This window comes from Chiloscyllium plagiosum, chromosome 5 (genome assembly GCF_004010195.1).
Source record: "Chiloscyllium plagiosum isolate BGI_BamShark_2017 chromosome 5, ASM401019v2, whole genome shotgun sequence".
In the NCBI taxonomy this organism is placed as follows: Eukaryota; Metazoa; Chordata; class Chondrichthyes; order Orectolobiformes; family Hemiscylliidae; genus Chiloscyllium; species Chiloscyllium plagiosum.
In genome coordinates, this window is record NC_057714.1 from 111,964,809 (window position 1) to 111,990,545 (window position 25,737).

Genomic DNA, 25,737 nt, shown 5'->3' on the forward strand with positions numbered 1-25,737 from the left:
TATTGTACTCTATGCTACTTTCTCCCCACCCCCACCCTCCTCTAGCTTATCTCTCCACGATTCAGGCTCTCTGTCTTTATTCCAGATGAAGGGCTTTTGCCCGAAACGTCTATTTCGCTGCTCCTTGGATGCTACCTGAACTGCTGTGCTCTTCCAGCACCACTAATGCAGAATCTGGTGTCCAGCATCTGCAGTCATTGTTTTTACCAAATTCGTGGAACTTCCTTCCTAACAACACTGAGTATCCCTAAACCCCAAAAACTACAGTGGTTCAAGTGCACTTTTGTAGGTCTTTAAAGATCAGCAATAAAGTCTAGCCAGCAATATTCATATCCCAGGAACATTAAGTTAAACAAGTACAATAACACATTCCAGCTAAACTCAATGGTGACACTAGAGCAGTACTGATTCTAACTATGCACTTAACATAACACTATTTAAATTGACATTAATATCCAGCAGTTTCTGAATAAAACAATTTATTTACCTCTGTTTAGGTCCATCATGAAAAGTAACTGGAGGCACACTATCATCCGCAAACACAGACCAATGGCTGTATAAGATAGCTGGATCAACAGAAGGTGTAGAACTGCTGATGCCACTTAACAGAGAAGTTGAGAAAAGCTGCTGTTCCATGTTATCTCCTTACTAAGTTACCTGTTAAATAATTAGAACTTAATACAGAAATTTTTCAAATGTTTGCCAGTTACAACACACATTAAATTAACACATTATCACACATTTTATATTAACATTTGTAATTAAAAATATTTTCACATTTTCATATGAAAATGGACCAAACACAACTCTGCACAATCAACAATTTTACATTCAACATGGGAAACGAAGCGTAAAGCAAATCCAAAGTTAAGACACAATGATAAATTCAAATAATTTCAAAATGTGAGTTAAAATCCAGAAGTGTCAAGGTTCTCAGTTAAGTAAAATGCTGATATTTTTTCTTGGATTTAACATATCGACTCTAAAACATACAAACTTTGAATACTGGTATGCTTCAGAATTCAATACGCCCATTTTACAGAATCCAACACTCTCAAAGCAGTCATTGGCCTTTTTCATAAATACTCCATTTTTGTACGGCCAAGTAATTAAGTTCAACTTCTTCCATTCAGTTCTTTTTTCATCAATAAACCAAAAATTAAATTGGTGTCTTTAACTATTCCTATACTTAGAATATAATCTGCTCCCCCTCCCATCTTTTATGTTAAGACTATTGGATTGGTGAATGTCAAATACTGCAAGGCCCAATCTGCAACGTTACTGGTAAATGTTAAACACAATTTCATGAGCTCTTGTAGGTCTCGGTTTCATCAATGGGCAACATAACATTACGATTTTCAAAGTCAAAAAATGTGGTGCTGGAAAAGCACTGCCAGTCAGGCAGAATCCGAGGAGAACTGATGTTTAGAGCATAAACTCTTCATCAGGAATGGGGGCGTGGTCTAAGGGGGCTGAGAGATAAATAGGAGGGGGTGGAACTTAGCTAAGAATGCGATAGGTAGTTGAAGGTGGGGGCATGATGGTGATAGGTCGGAGCGCAAGGTGGAGTGGAGTGGATAGGTGGGAAGGAAGATGGGCAGTTCCGACCTCCGCTCTAACTTATCACCATCACTCCCATCCACCATCTACCTATCGCATTCCTCACCACCTTACCCTCAGCCCCAACCCGCTCACATTTATCTCTCAGTCTCCTTGGAGTCCTCTCAGCCCCCTTGGAGATCCTCCCTCAATCTTTGTCTCATCCACAAACATACTAAAATCAGGTCATCTACATTCTCCTCACAATATACAAACAACAGGGGTCAAAGCACTGATTCCTACAGAACACAACTAGTCACAGATCTCCAATCCGAAAAAGACCCTTCCACCCTTACTCTGACTTCTTTATTCGGCTAGTTCTATAACCATATTAGTAGCTCACCATGGCCCACATGTAACTTTGCCTTTTGTATCAGCCTGCCATAATGGCCATGTCAAAGGCCTTGGTAAAATCTATATACGCAGTATCTACACCACCTACACTCGCGCCCCCCCCGACCGCATTCAGCGAACAGCTTTGTCATTTTCTCAAACAAAATTCAAATCGACTTTGTGAGACATGGCTTTTCCTGCACAAAACCATGTTGCTTATCACTAACTAGTTTATATTTTTCCAAATACGAGTAAGTCCTATCCCTAAGAATCTTCTCCAATAATTTCCCTTCCACTGACACATAGCTCAGTGGCATGTAATTTCCCAGATTATCCCCGTTATCCTTCTTAAACAAAGAAACAATGCTGGCTATTCGTCAATCCTCTGGGACCCCTCCTTGACTAAAAAGGATACAAAGATTTTATAAAGGCCCCTGCAGTTTCTTCATCTGCCTCCCTAGGATAGATTTCATCAAGTCTTAGGGACTTGTCTGCCTAAATGCTTTTCAAAATAGCCAACATCTTTTTTGGGTGTAGGTTTGCTCGCTGAGCTGTAGGTTTGATATCCAGATGTTTCATTTTTCTTTGCAAATTTCTTCATCAAGGTATGACATTTCTCCAGAATTCCTTGGCAAATGCACATTCAAGGAGATGCATGTGTACCTATTGTATCTCTCTCTCCAGGCACTACTCACTCAGTCTTCAAACCTGGTTACTGAGCGGCCAACCCAAATCTGCGACCCTGTTACAAATTGATTCATCCTAAAATTTTCTGACTCAAATTTAATTTAACTGAAATGGAAGTGCAAATTCTTCCCATACAAATCTTTCCACTAATAACGCACTGCAAGCCATCTAACTAAATATGTTCATAGAATGTAAAATGAACTGTTTCACTGGACTAGTAATCCAGACAGCCAAGCTAATGCTCTGGAGACATGGGTTCAAAACATGGTGATGAAAAATGAATTTAAACTTAAAAATTGGGAAATAAAGCTAACCTAAAAACATTTAACCATTGGCAACTGTCATAAAAAACATATTTTTGTGTCATTAATGCGCTTCCAGGAAGGAAACTGGTTGTCCTTACCCTTCGGGCTACACATGAGGTCAGAGGCTAAGAATCTTAGAGTGACTAGCTCACACACTGACTACCCAAGATTTGTCCACCATTTAAAAGGAACAATTCGGGATTTGAAGGCATATGCCCCACTTGTCTGGATAAGTGCAGCTCCAACACTCAAGAAGCTTCACACTATCCAGGACAAAACAGCCCACTTGATTAGCACTATATCCACAAATATTCACCCCCTCCAGCACAGATGCGCAGTATCAGCAATATGTACCACCTACAAACTGCCCTGCAGAAATTCACCAAGGCAGCTTAGACCTGACCATCCAAACCATCTTATGTTTTGCATATTAAGTCATACATTCTTTTGCACTTCCCCAAAAGATTGCTCAAACTGGTTGAGACTGATATGGGAATATTATTTTTAGGAAAGAAATGGTCAAGGGAGTGTACCATTTCAGTTTTCTTTTTATATGGAACATCAATGCAAATATATTTGTTTGATAACTTGTGATCTGGAGACTGTATCCATGTTAGAACTGTAGCACTTTGAAATATATAACTAACAGTTTATAATATAGATTAGAAATTTGATTTATCCAAGCTTTTGCTCACATATCTACTAAACAAAGTTACAAGTCTTGCTTTTGTTCCAATTAGACATGAAAGGAATAATTGCTAATTATACAAGATATTCTATTATTATCCAACATTCTCACAGCCTATATTAGCTAGAGTAAACTTTATAATGATTTTTCAGTTTTTAGCTTGAATAATTATACCATACCTGTGATTAATGATGACTGAAGGAGGAAGCTGAACCGACCAATTTCTTGTAGAGAAATTCAGATCCCTTTTCCACATCAGTATCATTGCCATCAATGTAAGGACTTACAAACGTTGAAGTAGGCTCAGGCTAAAAACACAAAAACTGAATGTTTTTGAAAACAAACAAGGACTGATTAATGATATGATGACCTACAAGTGTCATTAACACTAATCTTTACTTCAGAAATTAAGGCACCTATTGCACAGAATCTTTAAATTACAACCACTTTACAGCAACAGATGTTATTTTATTCAGCAGGGTGCCCAAAGTGGGAGTCGGGTCTGCACAACTGAAATTTTAGAATCATGAAATTGGAGGCACAAGTAGCTCTTTTCCCATGGTTTCCTCTCCCTGCCTCCATAGGTCTTCTGTAGTACCAACTCAAGGGCAATTAGATGCAGTCAATAAATGCAAGCCTAGTCAACGTGACTTACATCCCATGAATTAAAAGAAAATTGGAAAAATCTGGTTGAACAGACAGTTGTCAGGGAAACAAGTAGAGATGTAGCTAGAGTTTGAGGTAAGGTTAAAGACAATTTCATTTCGATTAGTTAAATAGGAGGGACCAGTATTCAAATAGTAAGAATTAACAATATCTGCTTGAATGGGGCAAGGAAAAGGTATTGGTTAGTGAGAACCTGTTCAAGCTAGCCAGAAGTATGTTTCTTCGACAAGATAAATGCAGAGGGCCTGAGGGGAAGCAGGACAGAAATGTAAACAAATGTTCAGGCTTACGGCAGGGTTAATCTTTAAGTGATGTCTGGTTCAGTTGGCTAGAAGAAAAGATGGAAGTGACAGCGACATAGATGGTCTCAACCTTAATAAATTATAGAATCAAAATGGTTACAACACAGAAAGCAGTCATTCAGCTATGTTTATGTTGGCCCTCTAAAGACAAATTTACTTAGTGCCACTCTCTTGCTTTGTTATAGCCCTTATTCAGCCTGGTTCTTATTTTGTTATCAACCTGACATATATCAAACACAGCTTTATTTTCTGCTTCACCTTGCTCTTTCTCAACCAAGGAGCTCTGGTTTTTGTTGCCCTACAACTCTCCCTGATAAGAATACCTTTCAACTGCACAGTCACTCTTTAAAGACAACTCATTGTTCTATTAAGTTTCGTCTGCCAAGCTTTGATCCTAATTTACTTGTATCAGATCCATTCCCACTCCACGGAAATTAGCTTTCCTCTAAGTACTTTCACTCTAATTTATTGTACTTTTCCATACCTAATCTAAACTTTATGACACAATGGTTTCTGTCCCTAACTGTTCCCTGTTCTAATCTGTGATCCCCAAAACCAGATCCACCTACACCTCCTTCCTCACTGGGCCAGAGACATTAGAAATCCAGAATATTCTTCTGAATTCATTTTAGAAACTCATCTCTAACTCTTCCCTCCATGAGCTACTTGCATCAGTTGTTAGAGGTGATGGTGAAAGGCCCTGGGGAGTGGAGTCAAGAAAATAATCTTAATAGCAAAGAGAAAGGGTTATCTTTACATTCTGGAGTGGTCCTGGTATTGAGAGCATTTCTGGCAGTTGATAACAAGACTTTGTTGTGCTGTATATGGTTCACACACATCTGTCAATGCATTTTTAAACCAATAGAATTTAAAGTAACATTTTAGTTTAACTTACTTTTCCCCTCATGTTGCACCACTAATATACCTCCCTCAGATTGGATTCAGTAGGTATCTGATATGGTAGCACACATTAGGCTAGTTAGTAAGGTAAAACCCATGGTATTGGAGGCTGTTTACTAGCAGTGAGAGAAGGTTAGTTAACTAATAGAAGACAGCGTTGGGATAAAGGGGACATTTTCATGATGGCAAACTGTAACTAGTGAAGTACCACAAAGATCAGTGCTGGGACCACAATTACGTACAATATATATTAATGACCTGCTTGAGGAAACGGAATATACTGCAGTCAAGTTTGTGGATGACACCAAGTTGGTGAGAAGGCAAGTGGTGAGGATGATACAAAGGTTCAGCAGATGGATACGGACAGGTTAAACAAATGGTCAAAAACTTGGCAGATGGATATAATGTGGGAAAATGTGAGGTTATACAGTTGGCAAGAAGAACAAAGAACCTGAAGTTCTGAAGAAAAGTCCCATCAGATTCAAAGCATTAACTCTGTTTCTCTCTTTCACAAATGTTGCTAGGCCTGCTGAGCTTTTCAAGTATTTTCTACTTGTTTCAGATTTCCAGAGTCTGCAGTTATTTTATTTTTGTTTGAGGTACTTGCTGGTTCTTGTGAAGAACAATCACTTGGTCCCATTCCCCAGGGCTTTTTCCAAATCTTTAGGATTTCTTGTCCTTCGAGTTTTTATTCAAGTGTCTTTTGAATACTGCTGTTGAACTTGTACCACCACCACCCTATATCAGTGTAGTCCGAACACTAACCACTTCGTTGCATTATAAAAGTCTCTCATTCTTTTGCTAAACATCTTACAACTGTATCCTCTGGTTCATCAAACTTTCAGCAACTGAAAACAATTGCTCATTGTTTGTTCTACCTAAACACTAAATCATTTTAACTTGCTTTATCAAATCTCCATGTAGATCTTTTTGCTTGAAAAGAAAACAGATTCTCCAGTCTATCCATTTAACTGTAATTACTAATGATTAGAACCATTTCAACAATTTCAATACCATCCACAAATATTTCAACGCAATCTTGGAGCATGCATTGTGTTTTTTTGTTTCAATGTGGACCATTTTGCACTTCTCCGCATTTCATTTAATCTGCCTTTTCTTTTGCCAATTCACATATTTTATCCAACCCTTACTGTAATTTCTAAGGTGAATCCTTTTATTCCATACTCCTAATTTGATAATGTCTGCATAGTTTACTACAAGCTTACATCAATTTTTTTATTCCATGGTATGTAACTTAGAAACAGCACAGGGGTCCCCAATTTAAGAGCATACCCGTACTTGGGTGCAATTTTAAATACCCAACACATGATTATTTCCTGTTTTATGAATGGCTGCTTTTTAATGTTCTGCACTGTGTGACTCAGGAACCGAACCCATTCGCAACCCAGAGATTGCCTGTAATGATTTCAGCACTGAATCTTAAAGCATCAACTTCAAACTTTCACCCATTCTGACAAAATCATTTTCACTCAGTGTGTAGTTAAGAATATGGATGATTACTCAGATAAAAATAAAATGCAAAGGTGACTGGAAGCAGGAGATTGATGCATTTAATGAACTGGCACAGGCTCGAAGAGCCAAATGGCCTCTTTCCTCAACATAACACTTAAGTGATTCCATGGCTTAAATTAAATGGCTCAATCAACTACGTGGGAGTTTAATTATTGAATGTTCACAAAGTTGAGGTGTCAACCTGGTAAAGTCACAAACAGGGGTATTCTCATGCCAAACAGCATATACAAAACTTGATAGACAAAGGACTGTAGTAAAACAGAAGAATCTTGGAGTTCAGGTGCACAGTTCTCTGAAAGTGGAGTCACACGTAGACAGGGCAGTGAAGCAGACCTTTAGCACACTGGCCTTCATCAGTCAGTGCACCAAGTGTAGAAATCAGGCAGTTATATTGCAGTTGCACAGGATGTTGGTAAGGCTGCACTTGGAGTATTGTGTTCAGTTTTGGTCACCTTGCTATAGGAAAAATATTCAAGATTGGTTATTAAACTGGAGTGTAGAAGAAATTTACAAAGATGTTGCCAAGACTCAAAAGTCTGAGTTATAGGGAGAGGTTGAACAAGCTAGGACATTTTTCTTTAAAGCATAGGAAACTGAGGGGGGAATCTTATAGAAGTGTATAAGATCATGAGAGATATGGATAGGGTGAATGCACACAGTCTTTTTCACCCCCGGGTTGAAGAATCGAGGACTAGAGGGCATCAGTTTAAGATTAGAGGGGAAAGAATAAAAGGAGCCTGAGGGGCAACTTTTTATTTTTCAGAGGGTGGTACGCATATGGAATGTTAAGCCAGTGGAAGTGGTTGAGGTGGGTACACTAACAAGATTTAAAAGGCATTTGGACAAACACATGGATAGAAAGAGTTTAGAAGGATATGGGCCAAGTGCAGGTAAGTGGGTTAGCATGGATCAACATTTTGGTCAGCACAGAGCAGTTTGGGCCTAAGAACATAGAACATAGAACAGTACAGCACAGAACACCTTCAGCCCACGATGTGCCGACCATTGATCCTCATGTAAGGTAAACCTAATGTATGAACCCTCAAATTTCTGTGACCATATGCATGTCCAGCAGTCTCTTAAATATCCCCAATGACCTCACTTCCACAACTGCTGCTGGCAACACATTCCATGCTCTCTCAACTCTCTGCGTAAAGAACCCGCCTCTGACATCCCCTCTATACTTTCCACCAAACAGCTTATAACTATGACCCCGCGTGTTAACAATTTCTGCCCTGGGAAAAAGTCTCTGGCTATCAACTCTATCTATGCCTCTCATTATCTTGTACGTCTCAATTAGGTCCCCCTCTTCCTTCTTTTTTCCAATGAAAAATATCCGAGGTCAGTCAACCTCTCTTCGTAAGATAAGCCCTCCATTCCAGGCAGCACCCTGGTAAACCTCCTCTGAACCCTCTCCAAAGCATCCACATCTTTCCTATAATAGGGCGACTAGAACTGGACACAGTATTCCAAGTGCGGTCTAACCAAAGTTTTATAGAGTTGCAACAAGATCTCTCGGCTCTTAAACTCAATCCCCCTGTTAATGAAAGCCAAAACACCATATGCTTTCTTAACAACCCTGTCCACTTGGGTGGCAATTTTAAGGGATCTATGTACCTGCACATCACAATCCTGCTTTTCCTCCACACCTGCCAAGAATCCTGTCTTTAATCCTGTACTCAACTTTCAAGTTCGACCTTCCAAAATGCATCACTTCGCATTTATCCAGATTGAACTCCATCTGCCATTTCTCAGCCCATCTCTGCATCCTGTCAATGTCACACTGCAGCCTACTACAGTCCTCTATACTGTCAACAACACCTCCAACCTTTGTGTCGTCTGCAAACTTGCTAACCCATCCTTCAATCTCCTCATCCAAGTCATTAATAAAAATTACGCAGCATAGAGGCCTAAGAACAGAGCCCTGTGGAGCACCACTCACCACTGACTTCCAGGCAGAATACTTTCCTTCCACTACCACTTGCTGTCTTCTGTCGACCAGCCAATTCTGTATCCAGATAGCTAAATTTCCCTGTATCCCATTCCTCCTGACCTTCTGAACGAGACTACCATGGGGAACCTTATCAAATGCCTTGCTGAAGTCCACATACACCACATCCACCGCTCGACCCTCATCAACTTGTCTAGTAACATCCTCAAAGAACACAATAAGATTTGTGAGGCATGACCTGCCCCTCACAAAGCCATGCTGACTGCATTTAATCAAGCCATGCTCTTCCAGATGGTCATAAATCCTATCCCTCAGAATCCTTTCTAACACCTTGCAGACGACAGACGTGAGACTGACTGGTCTGTAATTGCCGGGGATTTCCCTATTTCCTTTCTTGAAGAGAGGAATTACATTTGCCTCCCTCCAGTCCTCAGGAACGACTCCGTTGGAGAGTGAGGATGCAAAGATCTTCGCAAGCGGCGAAACAATCACATTTCTCGTTTCCCAAAGCAGCAGAGGACAAATCTGGTCTGGCCCTGGCAACTTGTCAATCTTAATGTTTGTCAAAGTTTTCAGCACATCAGCTTCCTCAATCTCTATCCATTCCAGCTTCCTTACCTGCTCCTCAATAGTTTCATTCACTACAAGGTCCTTTTCTTTAGTAAAGACAGAAGCAAAAAAACTCATTTAGGGCTTCCCCTACCTCCTCAGACTCTATACAAGGTGTTGATTGGGTTGGAGGGATATGGGCCAAATGCTGGCAAATGGGACTCGATTTATATGGGGTATCTGGTCAGCATGGACCAAGGATCTGGTTCTGTTCTGTATATCTCTATGACTCTATGACAAGGACTGTGTATCAACCAAAAAAAAAGGCATGAATCAGCGCCATTGCTTCTTTTTTATCTGCATTCAGAAAAGCAAGAGATTCACAGTAGGTGACAGTACCATCCAAAACAGAGGAAAAACAAAAAGAATTGATGAAAATATTTAATTTTTCTTTCAAGATCTGTGGATATTACAGGCAAGGTCTGCATTTAGAATCGTAGAGATGTGCAGCACAGAAACAGGCCCTTCGGTCCAACTAGTCCATGCCAACCAGATATCCTAACCTAATCTAGTCCAATTTGCCAGCATTTGGCCCATATCCCTCAAAACCCTTCCTATTCATATACCCATCCAGATGCCTTTTCATATCCCTCCAAACTCTTCCTATTGATATACCCATCCAGATGCCTTTTAAATGTCACAATTGTACCAGCCTCCACCACTTCCTCTGGCAGCTCATTCAATACACACACTACCCTCTGCGTGAAAAAGTTGCCCCTTAGGTCCCTTTTATATCTTTCCCCTCTCACCCTAAACCTATGTCCTTTAGTTCTGGACTCCCCCACCCCAGGGAAAAGACTTTGTCTATTTATCCTATCCATGCCTCTCATGATTTTATAAACCTCTATAAGGTCACCCCTCAATCTCCAAGGCTCCAGGGAAAATAGCCCCACCTATTCAGCCTCTCTCCACAGCTCAGATCCTCCAACCCTAGCAACATCCTTTGTAAATCTTTTCTGAACCCTTTCAAGTTTCACAAAATCCTTCCTACAGGAGTGAGAACAGAATTGCACAGAATACTCCTAACCATTGTCTTGCACAGCTGCAACGTGACCTTCCAACTCAGAGACTCAATGTACTGACCAATAAAGGAAAGCATACCAAATGCCATCTTCAAGAACAAAAGAATAAAGAAAATTTACAACCGAGGAACAGGCCATTTGACCCTCCAAGCCTGAGCCGATCCAAATCCTCTGTCTAAACCTGTCGCCTAATTCCTAAGCATCTGTATTCCTCTGCTCCCCACCTACTCATGCATCTGTCCACTATCCTATCTACCTGCAACTCCACTTTCAAGAAACTATGAACCCGAACTCCAAGGTCTCTTTTTTCGGCAACAATCCCCAGAACCTTACCATTGAGTCCTGCCCTGATTTCCCTTTTCAAAATGCAGCACCTCGCATTTATCTAAATTAAACTCCATGTACCACTCCTCGGTCCACTGGCCCATCTGATCAAGATCTCATTACCATCTGATGTTAACCTTCTTCACTGTTCATATACCTTCAACTTTAGTATCATTTGCAAACTTACTAACCATATCTCCTATGTTCACATCCAAATCATTTACATAAATGATAAAAAGCAGTGGATGCAGCATCAATCCTTATGGTCATAGCCCTCCAGTCTGAAAAGCAACCCTCCTCCACCACCCTTCTACCTTCGAGCCAATTCTACATCAGATACCTAGTTCTCCTTGTATTGTGTGATCACCTTGCTAACCAGTCTACCATGAGAAACCTTGTCAAACGCCTTAATGGAGTCCATGAAGATCACATCTACCACTCCGCCCTCATCAATCCTCTCTGTTACTTCTTTAAAAAACTCAATCAAGTTTGTGAGATATGATTTCCCACAAAGCCATGTTGACTTTCCCTGATCAGTCTTTGCCTTTCCAAATACATGTACATCCTGTCCTTCAGGATTCCCTCCAACAACTTGCCCATTACCGATGTCAGGCTCACCGGCCTATAGTTCCCTGGCTTTTCCTTATCAATTTTCTTAAATAGAGACACAATGTTAGCCAACCTCCATTCTTCTGGCACCTCATCTGTGACCAATGATATAACTATTTCAATAAGGGGTCCAGAAATCTCTTCCTTAGCTTTCCACAGAATTCTAGGGTACACTTGATTATGTCCTGGGGGATATATCCACCTACATGCGTTTAAGACATCCAGCACCTCCTCTTCTGTAATTTGGACATTTTTCAAGATGTCACCATTTATTTCCCCACGTTGTCTATCTTCCATGTCCTTCTCCACAGTAAACGTTGGTGCAAAATACTTGTTTAGTATCGCACCCATATCCTGCAGTTTCACACAGACCGCCTTGCTGATCTTTGAGGAGCCCTATTCTCTCCATTGTTACCTTTTTGTCCTTAATGTATTTGTAGAATCCCTTTGGAGTCTCCTTAACCCTATTTGCCAAAGGTAGTTCATATACCCTTTTTGCTCTCCTGATATCCCTCTTAAGAATATTCCTACTGCCGTTATACTCTTCTAGGGATTCATTCAATCTCTGCTGTCCATACCTGACATATACTTTCTTCTTACCTTGACCAAAACCTCAATTTCTCTAGTCACCAGCATTCCATACACCTACCAGTCTATTCCTTCAATCTAACTGAAACATACGATCTCTGGTCTCTACCTCATTTTTGAAGGCTTCTCATTTTCCAGCCGTCCCTTTACCTGCAAACACATACTCCCAATCAACTTTCTTGTTTAATACTGTCAAAATTGGCTTTCCTTCAATTTAAAACCTCAACTTTTAGATCCGGTCTATCCTTTTCCATCACTATTTTAAAACAAATAGAATTATGATCGGTGGCTGCAAAGTGCTTCCCCATTGACACCTCAGTCACTTGACCTGCCTTATTTCCCAAGAGGAGGTCAAGTTTTGCATCTTCTCTAGTAGATGCATCCACATACTGAACCAGAAAGGTTTCTTACACACACTTAAATTCCTCTCCATATCACTCCCTTAAGACTATGACAGTCCTAGTCTCTGTTTAGAAAATTAAAATCCTCTATTATTCGCACAGATCTCCTTCCAAATTTGTTTCTCAATTTCTTGCTGACTACTGGGGGTCTATAAGGTGATAATGCCTTTCTAATTTCTCAATTCCACCCAACTGACTTCCCTGGACGTATTCCCAGGAATATCCTCCCCAAGTCCTGCAGTAATATTATCCTTAATCAAAAACACCACTTTCCCTCTCTTGCTCCCCTTTCTAATCTTCCTAGCAGATCAGTCTCCTGGAACATTAAGCTGCGAGTCCTGGCCATCCCGGAGTCATGTCTCTGTAATTGCTATGGTATCCTCGTCCCATGTTTCCAACCATGCCCTCAGTTCATCTGCCTTACCCGTTAGGCCTCCTGCATTGAAATAAATGCAGTTTAATTTAATCAGTCCTACCTTGTTTACTGCTTTGTTCCTATTTAAATCCTCCCAAGCAACTCTAGCAAATCTTCCTGCCAATATATTAGTCCCCTTACAACTCAGGTTCAATCCGTCCTTCTTGTATAGGTCACTTCTACCCCAGAAGTGATTCCAATGATTCAAAAATGTGGATCTTTCTCCCCTGCACCAACTCCTCAGCCACACAATCTTCTGCTCTATCCTCTTATTCCTCCCCTCACTAGCTTGTGACACTGGGAGCAATCCAGATGTTAATACCTTCCTGGATCTACTTTTTAAATTCCAGCGTAACTTCCTATATTCACTCCTCAAAATCTCATTCTTATCTCTTCCTATTAATTCCAGAGACCCGGGAGCAGATCCAGCGGAGAAATTGGGAATAGGGGATAGCATTTTTGCAAGAAGTAGGGTGGGAAGAGGTATAATCCAGGTAGCTGTGGGAGTCGGTGGGTTTGTAAAAAATGTCAGTGTCAAGTCGGTCGTCATTAATGGAGATGGAGAGGTCCAGGAAGGGGAGGGAGGTGTCAGAGATGGTCCAGGTAAATTTAAGGTCAGGGTGGAATGTGTTGGTGAAGTTGATGAATTGCTCAACCTCCTCGCGGGAGCACGAGGTGGCGCCAATGCAGTCATCAATGTAGCGGAGGAAGAGGTGAGGAGTGGTGCCAGTGTAATTACGGAAGATCAACTGTTCTACATAGCCAACAAAGAGACAGGCATAGCTGGGGCCCATACGTGTGCCCATGGCTACCCCTTTGGTCTGGAGGAAGTGGGAGGATTCGAAGGAGAAATTGTTAAGGGTGAGGACCAGTTCGGCCACAAAGAGGGCAAAAAGGGGACATGACATAGCTTTGGCAAATTGGGTTAATGAGAATCCAAAGGGACTTTACAAATACATTAAGGATAAATGGGTAACTAGGGAGAGAATAAGCCCCTCAAAGATCAGCAAGGCGGCCTGTGTGTGGAGCCGCAGGAAATGGGGGAGATACTAAACGTGTTTATTGCAACAGTATTTACTCTTGAAAAGGACATGGAAGATCTTGAAAAATATCCATATTACAGAGGAGGAAGTGCTGGATGTCCCCAGGACCTGATCAGGTGTACCCTAGAACTCTGTGGGAAGCTAGGGAAGTGATTGCTGGGCCTCTTACTGAGATATGTGAATCATCGATAGTCACAGGTTAGGTGCCGGAAGACTGGAGGTTGGCTAATGTGGTGCCACTGTTTAAGAAAGGTGTTGAGAACAAGCCAGGGAACAATAGACCAGTGAGCCTGACGTCAGTGGTGGGCAGGTTGTTAGAAGGAATCCTGAGGGACAGGCAAGGACTGATTAGGGATAGGCAACATGGCTTTGTACGTGGGAAATCATGTCTCACAAACTTGATTGAGTTTTTGGGAGAAGTAACAAAGAGGAGTGATGAGGGCAGACCAGTAGATGTGATCTATATGGACTTCAGTAAGGCATTCAACAAAGTTCCCCATAGGAGACTGATTAAGGAGGTTGGATCTCATGGAATAAAAGGAGAACTCACCATTTGGATACAGAACTGGCTCAAAAGGTCGAAGACAGAGGGTGGTGGTGGAGGGTTGTTTTTCAGACTGGAAGCCTGTGACCAATGGAGTGCCACAAGGATCTGTGCTGGGTCCTCTACTTTTCATCATTTATATAAATTATTTGGATGTGAGCATAAGAGGTGTAGTTAGTAAGTTTGCTGATGACACCAAAATTGGTGGTGTAGTGGACAGCGAAGAAGGCTACCTCAGATTATAACAGGATCTTGATCAGATGGGCCAAGGGGCTGAGAAGTGGCAGATGGAGTTTAATTCAGATAAATGCGAGGTGCTGCATTTTGGGAAAGCAAATCTTAGCAGGACTTGTACACTTCATGGTAAGGTCCTAGAGAGTGTTGCTGAACAAAGAGACGTTGGAGTGTAGGTTCATAGCTCCTTGAAAGTGGAGTCGCAGGTAGATAGGATAGTGAAGAAGGCGCTTGGTATGCTTTCCTTTATTGGTCAGAGTATTGAGTACAAGAGTTGGGAGGTAATGTTGCAGCTGTACAGGACATTGGTTAGGCCACTGTTGGAATATGGAGTGCAACTCTGGTTTCTTTCCTATCGGAAGGATGTTGTGAAACTTGAAAGGGTTCAGAAAAGATTAACAAGGATGTTGCCAAGGTTGGAGGATTTGAGCTATAGGGGGAAGGCTGAACAGGCTGGGGCTGTTTTCCCTGGAGCATCCAAGGCTGAGGGGTGACCTCATACAGGTGTATAAAATCATTAGAGGCACGGATAGGATAAATAGACAAAATCTTTTCCCTGGAGTGGGGTTGTCCAGAGCTAGAGGGCATAAATTTAGGGTGAGAGGGGAAAAATACAGAAAGGGACAGGCAACAACGCAAAGTGGCCGAGCAGATGTTGATAGCCAGGTTCGGCACCCAAGGGGATCGCCTCAACCGGGACCTTAGGAGCATGTGATAATAATACAGGTGACCACGCTGGCCGTCTCTCTCTCGCGCTTTCTCTCTCTCACTGACCACGCTGGCCGTCTCTCTCTCGCGCTTTCACACACACACACACACACACACACACACACACACACACACACACACACACACACACACACTTATACCCCTTTACACGCACACTCATTTACAGGCATTCAATTCCGGTGTCATTTGTTTCTTGACTTTAATTTGTTACTCAAATGTCAATTCTCCTTCAACTGCAGAAGCATTTTAATGCTTTTGCAGCTCTCGTGGCCCAGGGACCGTTCTCTCCATTAAGATCTTGCGGCCCAGAGATGTCACTCTCACTCTCGCAGCCAGGGGACCATCTCTCCCACTCTTGTGGCCAGGGGACATTAAGGTTGGGCTAAGTTTTATTGCCCATCCCTTCCACTGGAACATCTTGGAATGTAAATCAACTTAATAGGATGTGAACCTCATCAGTAACTTAAGAAATTACCTGATCAGTGAAGCAATTATCCCACAAGATAGTTTTGATGACCCTATTTCAACATTAAGCGTACAATGTGAACCAATGGCTCAGGCCTGATTTATAAAGTTAATGATAAGGCCAATCTTATACTGTGTGAAACACATATACAAGTGATGATAGGTTTACAGAATCATATAGTATGGAAAAAGCCCTTTAGCTCATTGTGTTTGCATAACCAAAAACATTCTACAACCTACACTAATGCCACTTTTCCACATTAGTTCTATAGACTTGAATGTTATAACACAGGGCTCATCCAAGTACTTTTTAAAAACTTTTACTAGACAACCTCTTTGCCAATTTCTCAACAGGGATGTACAGGAAATGTATCATGTATATATTCGATATAAGCAAGAGAAAGGAACTTGGGTGTTATTCTATCAAGGATACTCTCATGGATCGCAACAAATATGACGTCGGTGGTGGGCATGTTGTTAGAGGGAATCCTGAGGTACAGGATTTACACATATTAGGAAAGGCAAGGACTGATTAGGGATAGTCAACATGCCTTTGTGCATGGGAAATCATGTCTCAAAAACTTGATTAAGTTGTGTGAACAAGTAACAAAGAAGATAGATGAGAGTAGAGCAGTTGACGTGATCTATATGGACTTCAGTAAGGCATTCAAGGCTCTGGTTAGTAAGGTTAGCTCTCATGAAATACAGGGAGAACTAGCCATTTGGATACAAAACTGACTCAAAGGTAGAAGACAGAGGGTGGTAGTGGACGGTTATTTTTCATACTGGAGGCCTGTGACCAGTACAGTGCTACAAGGATCGGTGCTGGGTCCACCACATTTTGTCATTTATAAAAATGATTTGGATGTCAGCAGAAGAGGTATAGTTAGTAAGTTTACAGATGACACCAAAATTGGAGGTGTCGTGGACAGCGAAGAAGGTTACCTCAGATTACAACAGGATCTTGATCAGATGGGCCAATGGGGTGAGGAGTGGCAGATGGAGTTTAATTTAGCTAAATTTGAGGTGCATTTTGGGAATGCAAATCTTAGCAGGACTGATGCACTTAATGGTAAGGTTCTAGGGAGTGTTGTTGAACGAACAGACCTTGGAATGCAGGTTCATACCTCCTTGAAAGTGGAGTCACAAGTAGATAGGATAGTGAAGAAGGATGGATGTTGTGAAGCTTGAAAGGTTTCAGAAAAGATTTACAAGGTTGTTGCCAGACTTGGAGGATTTCAGCTATAAGGGATGCTGAAGAGGCTGGAGCTATTTTCCCTGGAGCGTCCAAGGCTGAGGGATGACCTTATAGAGGTTTATAAAATCATGAGGGGCATTGATAGAGTAAATAGATAAAGTTTTTTTGCCTGGAGTGGGAGAGTCCAGAACTAGAGGGCATAGGATTAGGGTGAGCGGGGAAAGATATACAAAAGGGACTTAAGGGGCAACTTAGTCATGCCGAGGGTGGTACTTGTATGGAATGAGCTGCCAGAGGAAGTGATGGAGACTGGTACAATGCATTATTTAAAAGGCATCTGGATGGGTATATGAACAGGAAGGGTTTAGAGGGATATGGGCCAAGTGCTGGCAAATGGGACTCGATTAGGTTGGGTTATCTGATGAGCATGAACGAGTTGTACTGAAGGGTCTGTTTCCGTGCTGTACATCTCTATGACTCTCTGATTAAATACATTTCCACAGAGTCTACTATGGCAATCCCAAGTATTTGTGCATGTATATTGTCGTTAAATCTAAATGCAATGGTGCAGTTGCTAAGTTTATAAGTTCAATGAACTCTGATTCGCACAATGGTGAATTAACTGCCATGATATAGACAAGGTTTAATTACAGAGCTGTCATAAATTCGACTTGGTCAAGATGTACAGACCAATATATTCAAGTGCTAAATTACACAACATTCGAAGACACAATAAGTTGTGCGGGAGAAGATTGCTTCAGACATCAACAAGACTGCGCAATAACAAAACTAAGGAAAAGGAGTTAAAAGTTGAAGAAATATAAGGTCATTAATTTTGGGTTTGAGAAAAACAAGTCCTTTGGCATTGTGGAGTATAAAAAAGGTTTACGTTTCCACAAATTACTAACAGCAATGCACAGATAGAATACAATCAATAAGCTAATCAAATATTTGCCTTTTATCTGTGGGGGGGCATGGAAATCAAAAGGTGCTTCGGTTGCACAGCCCTTGTGAGATGATATCGAGAGTACAGCATTTTTAGCTTTTATAGAAGGAAATATTCAGTTACTGTTTGACATAGTGTATAAAGCAGGTCTGTACATCAGCTCACATGAAATGGGGGAGGGGGTCCTGGGTGGGAGGAAGTGAATGACTCACAGTGACAAGAGTGAGTGGGTGAATGATTGAATAAGGGACTGTCTGGGTGAGTAAGTGATAGACTGACTGGGGGAGCTGGATAGCAGACGAAGTGAGTGAGTGATTAGGGTATGAATGACTAATTAACTGGAGGGTTGAGTGACTGGGTGAGTAACTGACTGGGGAGCTGGGTGGTTGAGTGACTAACTGAGTGAGTGTTGGCAGATTGGACAAGTGAGTGAGTGGCGGGAGGAATGGGAGCGAGTGAGTGTAATTGAGAAGAATGAGTAAGTTACCAGAGAGTGACTGACTGATTGATTGATTGATTGATTGATTGATAGAGAGAGAGAGAGAGAGAAAGAAAAAGGTTTGGGTATATAGGTACATGAAGGTGGGCTAGATGGGTGTGACTGGCTGATTAACTGATGAACTGAGAAGTGAGTGATTAGATTAGGTTCTCTACAGCATGGAAACAGGTCCTTCAGCCCAACAAGTCCACACCAACCCTCCGAAGAGTGACCCACCCAGACCCATTTCCCTCTAACTAATGCATCTAACACTATGGGCAATTTAGCATGGCTAATTCACCTAACATGCACATCTTTTAGACTATGGGAGGAAACTGGAGCACCCGGAGGAAACCCACGCTGACACGGGGAGAATGCGCAAACTCCACACAGACGGTCATCCAAGGCTGGAGTCGAACCTGAGTCCCTGGCGTTGTGAGGCAGCAGTGCTAACCACTGAGCCACCATGCCGTCCCAATACATGTCTTTGTATTTTCATAATTAATATGCAAGCAGTAGCAAGCTTACTTAGTAATTTATGTTCTCCTTCATTAGCAAACAGGGAAATTATATGGCAACTGGATAAAAGGTTTGAAAAATAATTAACTGACTGGAAGGGTGACGTGGATGGGTGAGTGAGAGTGATTTACTTTGGAGCAAAGTAGGCGAGAGGGTCATGCTCCACATACTGTCAACACCCCCATGAAATACTACCAACAAACCAGTATAATAAGAAAGCTGGTAGCCTTACACACCTGCTAAAGAGATGCGGGAAAGTATCTGACCACATGGGGGTGGGGGCAGAAGATTTTCAGAAAAATGAAGAACATCTGTTCTTAGTGTCAATGGATCAGTGTAAATAACGTGGCGACATTTGTTCACTTGTGTAATGTGTGGCAGTACTTCCTTCCCACCCAAGAGGCTGGAGGCACATATTTCACAGTGGGATGTTGGATAACTACATTTCTGGGTTATATTGAAGACTCTTGACAAAACTCATACTCAAGAGGAAAAGAACCTGTAATTTAATAATTACTAGTGGAAAATACACGTAATACAACAATCCTGATACGTTTTCATGTATACCACACTGAGCAGATATGATTTTATGAAGCTCAGCTCCATAATCTTGACTGTTCTGGAAGGTGAATGTCTCATTACGCTTACAAGTTAGGAAAACACAAAGGCTGAAACTGACATAGTAAGAAAGTTGAAAGATGGTCATGTGTGTGTATATGTGTCAGAGAGAGAAATAGAGAGAGAGAGAGAGAGAGAGAGAGAGAAAATATTCATCTGTAAGTTACATTCACTGACCGAAAAGTTCCAGAGAGAGAAAGAGAGAGAGAGAGAGAAAAAGAGACAGGACAGAAGCTGATGGAAAGCTTTATGGTCTGACTTGAGTGTACACTTGCTTGTCATGGATTGAATGTGTGTGTTGTTCCTTGGAGCTCGAGATCTTGGAATGTTATGAATTTAATTTGCATTTTGGGAATCTAAAATGATTTTAAAAGAAAAAGCCATTTTGTCGGACAATGATATCAGGCATTTTAGCTGAGCAAGATTACCTCATGACCTTTTTCACATAGTTTAGACTAGTCTCTTGTTATGATATACAGTTAAAAGGGAAAGCAATTGACCATTTGGCCTGGCTTGATCAGGATTCCCACTTTGATGTGCATGCAGCTCAATTAGTCAAGCGTACTCAGACCCGTCAATGAGCTTCTCTTCCTCTGAAAACTTTTGCCATTTTATTGCTGGTTATCTGATTAAAGACATGTGGTGTTTTTTGTAATTTTAATACCAATTTCTGTATAAAGACAGCTTGTTTGCAGCAATAAGGAGAGTAGCCTACTAAGAGAGCTCTTATGATTATGACTCTAAGAGTTGGTGCTATGACTCTGCTAATGGTTTTAGAACCTTAGCTCAAGCCTGGCTTGTAGGTATCTATGTTATGGTTTAACATTGATACCATTGGTAAACAAAGGTAATAATTTAAACTAAACTGTCTGAAAGCATTTTATATTCCAGACAACCACAGAGTACGATCTCCAGGACGAACCAAGAGAGGCTGACAGGTCGAGTCCATCGGGGAGGGATTCCCTGAGCCGTCTCGAATAGGTACCTTAACAGTAATACAGAAGGAGGTAAATGCAGGTTGATTAATTTACTGCTTAGGATTTTCTCCTTTGAAATCCATGCTTACTGATGTGACCACCTCCTCTCCCCTGATTCACAAGACAAGAACTGAACCTTCACGTGAAATGGTTAGGCATCCCTGATTCAGAGAAACACTGCTATGTCAGATATATAAACATGAAACAAATTTTGTTGCCGACATAAATTATACGTGACCTGCTAAATATTTCCAGCATATTTTGTTTCAACGGTAATATTTTGCAACTGGAGATTCAGTTTTGGGTGACTAAATTTCAGGAAAGAATTGAGTTCAAATTCACCAAAATTATACTGGTGAATAAATTAGGGATACACGTTGCATTAACTTATTCCTTGTGATTAGGAGGCTGAGGTTAATCCACTTGAGGTGTTCAAAATGATAAAGACTTTGACAGGATAGACACAAATTATTTCCTTTGGTGGGGAAAACATGATCCAAGAGGACACATTTTTACTACGATTGGAGTCATAGAGATGTACAGCATGGAAACAGACCCTTCAGTCCAACCTGTCCATGCCGACTAGATATCCCAACCCAATCTAGTCCCACCTGCCAGCACCCAGCCCATATCCCTCCAAACCCTTCCTATTCATATACCCAGCCAAATGCCTTTTAAATGTTGCAATTGTACCAGCCTCCACCACTTCCTCTGGCAGCTCATTCCATATACGTGCCACTCTTTGCGTGAAAACGTTGCCCCTTGGGTCCCTTTTATATCTTTCTCCTCTCACCCTAAACCTATGCCCTCTAGTTCTGGACTCCCCCACCCCAGGGAAAAGACTTTCTCTATTTATCCTATCCATGCCCCTCATTATTTTGTAAACCTCTATAAGGTCACCCCTCAGCCTCTGACGCTCCAGGGAAAACAGCCCCAGCCTGTTCTGCCTCCCCTATAGCTCAAATCCTCCAAACCTGACAACATCCTTGTAAATCTTTTCTGAACCCTTTCAAGTTTCACAACATCTTTCCAATAGGAAGGAGACCAGAATCGCACGCGATATTCCAACAGTGGCCTAACCAATGTCCTGTACAGCCACAATATGACCTCCCAACTCCTGTACTCATTACTCTGACTGATAAAAGAAAGCATACCAAACACCTTCTTCACTATCTTATCTACCTGTGACTCCACTTTCAAGGAGCAGTGAACCTGCACTTCAATGTCTCTTTGTTCAGCAACACTCCGTAGGACCTTACCATGAAGTGTACAAGTCCTACTAAGATTTGCTTTCACAAAATGCATCACCTTGCATTTATCTGAATTAAACTCCATCAGCCACTTCTTGGCCCATTGGCCCATCTAATGAAGATCCTGTTGTAATCTGAGGTAACCCTCTTCACTGTCCACACTCCTCCAATTTTGATGTCATCTGCAAACTTACTAACTATACCTCTTATGCTCACATCCACATCATTTATGTAAATGACAAAAAGTAGAGGACCCGATCCTTGTGACACTCCACTGGTCACAGGCCTCCAGTCTGAAAAACAACCCTCCACCACCACCCTCTGTCTTCTACCTTTGAGCCAGTTCCGTATCCAAATGGCTAGCTCTCCCTGTACTCCGTGAGATCTAACCTTGCGAACCAGTCTCCCATGGGGAACCTTGTCAAACGCCTTACTGAAGTCCATATAGATCACATCTACCGCTCTGCCCTCATCTATCCTCTGTTACTTCTCCAAAAAACTCAATCAAGTTTGTGAGACAAAGCCGTGTCGATTATCCCCAGTCAGTCCTTGCCTTTCAAAATATATGTATATCCTGTCCCTCAGGACTCCTTCCAACAATTTGCCCATCAACGACACTATGCTCACTGGTCTATAGTTCCCTGGCTTGTCCTTACCATCTTTCTTAAACAGTGGCATCACATTAGCCAACCTCCAGTCTTCTGGCACCTCACCTGTGACTATCGATGTTACAAATATCTCAGCAAGAGGCCCAGCAATCAATTCTCTAGCTTCCCACAGAGTTCTAGGGTACACCTGATCAGGTCCTGGGGATTTATTCACCTTTATGCATTTCAAGACATCCAGCACTTCCTCCTCTGTAATATGGACATTTTGCAAGATGACACCATCTATTTCCCTACAGTCTATATCTTCCATATCCTTTTCCACAGTAAATACTGATGCAAAGTTCTAGTTTAGTATCTCCCCCATTTTCTGCGGCTCCACACAAAGGCTGCCTTGCTGATCTTTGGGGAGGCGGGGGGAATATATTCTTTCCCTAGTTAACCTTTTGTCCTTAATGCATTTGTAAAATCCCTTTGGATTCTCCTTAATTCGATTTGCCAAAGCTATCTCATGTCCCCTTTTTCCCCTCCTGATTTCCCTCGTAAGTATATTCCTACTTCCTTTATACTCTAAGGATTCACTCGATCTATCCTGTCTATACTTGACACATGCTTCTTCTTTTTCTTAACCAAACCCTCAATTTCTTTAGTCATCCAGCATTCCCTATACCTACCAGCCTTTCCTTTCACCTTAACAGAAATATACTTTCTCTGGATTCTCGTTAACTCATTTCTGAAGGCTTCCCGTTTTCCAGTTGTCCCTTTACCTGTGAACGTCTGCCCTCAATCAGTTTTCGAAAGTTCTTGCCTAATACCGTCAAAATTGGCCTTTCTCCAATTTAGAATTTCAACTTTTCGATCTGGTCTATCCTTTTCCATCACTATTTTAAATCTAATAGAATTATGGTCGCTGGCCCCAAAGTGCTCCCCCACTCACACCTCAGTCACCTGCCTGCCTCATTTCCCAAGAGTAGTTACAGCAACAGTATGTGATGGATGACAGTTATAGGAAGGGGGAAAAGTCTCGGATACAGACACATAGATGGGTTAACTCCAGGAAAGGTAAGAGAGGTAGGCAGCCTTCTGTGGCTATCCCCATTTCAAACAAGTATGCTGTTTTGGAAAATGTAGGGGTTGATGGATTCTCAGGGAAACGTAGCATGAACAGCCAAGTTTCTGGTATTGAGACTAGTTCTAATGCTATGAGGGGTATGTCGGATTCCAAGAGATCGATTGTGCTTGGGACTCTCTAGTCCGAGGTACAGACAGACGTTTCTGTGGCCAGCAGTGAAAAATCAGAATGGTGTGTTGCTTCCCTGGTGCCAGGATCGAGGATGTCTCAGACAGGGTGCAGTGTATTCTCAAGGCGGAGAGGGACCAGCAAGAGGTCACTGTCCACATTGGAATCAACGACATAGGAAGGGAAAAGGTTGAGATTCTGAAGGTAGATTACAGAGAGTTAGGCAGAAATTTAAAAAGGACGTCCTCAAGAGTAGTAATATCTAGATTACTCCTGGTGCTACAAGCTTGTGAGGGCAGGAATAGGACGATAAAGCAGATAAATGCATGGCTGAGGAGCTAGTGTATGGGAGAAGGATTCACATTTTTGGATCATTGCAATCTCTTTTGGGGTAGCAGTGACCTGTACAAGAAGGACGGTTTGCCCCTAAGTTGGAAGTGGAATAATATACGGGCCGGGAGATTTAGAACACAGAACAATACAGCACAGGACAGGCCCTTCGGCCCTCGATGTTGTGCCGACCTGTGAACTATTCTCAGCTCGTTCCGTTACACTATCCCAAAATTATCCATGTGCTTATCTAAGGATTGTTTAGATCTCCCTAATGTGGCTGAGTTGACTACATTAGCAGGTAGGGCATTCTACACCTTTACCGCTCTCTGCGTAAAGAACCTGCGTCTGGCATCTGTCTTAAATCTATCACCCTTCAATTTGTAGTTATGCCCCCTCATACACGCTGACGTAGGAAAAAGACTTTCACTGTTCACCCTATCTAATCCTCTGGTCATCTTGTATGTCTCTATCAAATCCCCTCTTAGCCTTCTTTCCAATGAGAACAGACCCAAGTCTCTCAGCCTTTCCTCATAAGACCTTCCTTCCAGACCAGGCAACATCCTGGTAAATCTCCTCTGCACCTTTTCCAATGCTTCCACATCCTTCCCGAAATATGGGGACCAGAATTGTACACAATATTCCAAGTGTGGCCGCATCAGCGTTTTGTATAGTTGCAGCATGATATTTTGGCTCCAAAACTCAATCCCTCAACAAATGAAACCTAACACACCGTATGCCTTCTTAACAGCACTATCCACTTGGGTGGCAACTTTCAGGAATCTAGGTACGTGGACTCCAAGATCCCTCTGCACATCCACGCTACCAAGAAACTTTCCATTGACCCAGTACTCTGCCTTCCTGTTATTCTTCCGAAAGTGCACCACCTCACATTTACGTGCATTGAACTCCATTTGCCACCTCTCAGCTCAATTCGGCAGTTTATCCAAGTTCCCATCCAAACTGTAACATTCCTCCACACTGCCCACTACTCCACCGACTTTAGTGTCGTCTGCAAATTTACTAATCCATCCATCTATGCCTGCGTCCAAGTCATTTATAAAAATGACAAACAACAGTGGTCCCAAAACAGATCCTTGTGGCACACCACTAGTAACTAGACTCCAGGCTGAATATTTTCCATCAATCACCACTTTTAGAAAGCCAGTTTCTAATCCAAACTGCTGAATCACCCTCAATTCCATGCCACTACATTTTCTCCAACACCCTACCATGTGGAACCGTGTCAAAGGCTTTACTGAAGTCCATATATACCACGTCAACTGCCCTACCCTCATCTACATGTTTGGTCACCTTCTCAAAAAACTCAATGAGGTTTGTGAGACACGACCTGCACTTGACGAAACCATGTTGACTATCTGAAATCAAATTGTTGCTTGCGAGATGATTATAAATCTTATCTCTTATAATCCTTTCCAAAACCTTTCCTACAACAGGAGTAAGGCTCACTGGTCTATAATTCTGAGTCATCTCTACTGCCCTTCTTGAACAAGGGCGCAACATTTGCAATCCTCCAGTCCTCTGGTACCAAACCCGTAGACAATGACGACTCAAATATCAAAGCCAAAGGCTCTGCTATCTCCTCCCTAGCTTCCCAGAGAATCCTCG

At 41.9% G+C, this 25,737-nt stretch overlaps 1 protein-coding gene across 6 annotated transcripts in view; it reads right to left on the reverse strand.

The window, feature by feature from the left end:
• Positions 1 to 25,737, reverse strand: part of LOC122550144 (meiosis-specific coiled-coil domain-containing protein MEIOC-like) — a 59,549-nt gene that overhangs the window by 30,476 nt on the left and 3,336 nt on the right. For 4 of the 6 annotated variants that reach the window (XR_006311748.1, XR_006311747.1, XM_043690794.1 and 1 more), the window contains 2 exons: positions 3,792 to 3,920; positions 488 to 657 (listed from right to left, as the gene is read on the reverse strand). Coding sequence is in view for 4 of the 6 variants with exons in the window: in XM_043690794.1 (XP_043546729.1) it covers positions 488 to 636 (149 nt within the window). In the remaining 2 variants the exon portion in view is untranslated. Of the gene's footprint in view, positions 1 to 487; positions 658 to 3,791; positions 3,936 to 25,737 lie in introns of all 6 variants that reach the window. The other 2 variants (XM_043690795.1, XM_043690793.1) reach the window with 1 other exon arrangement.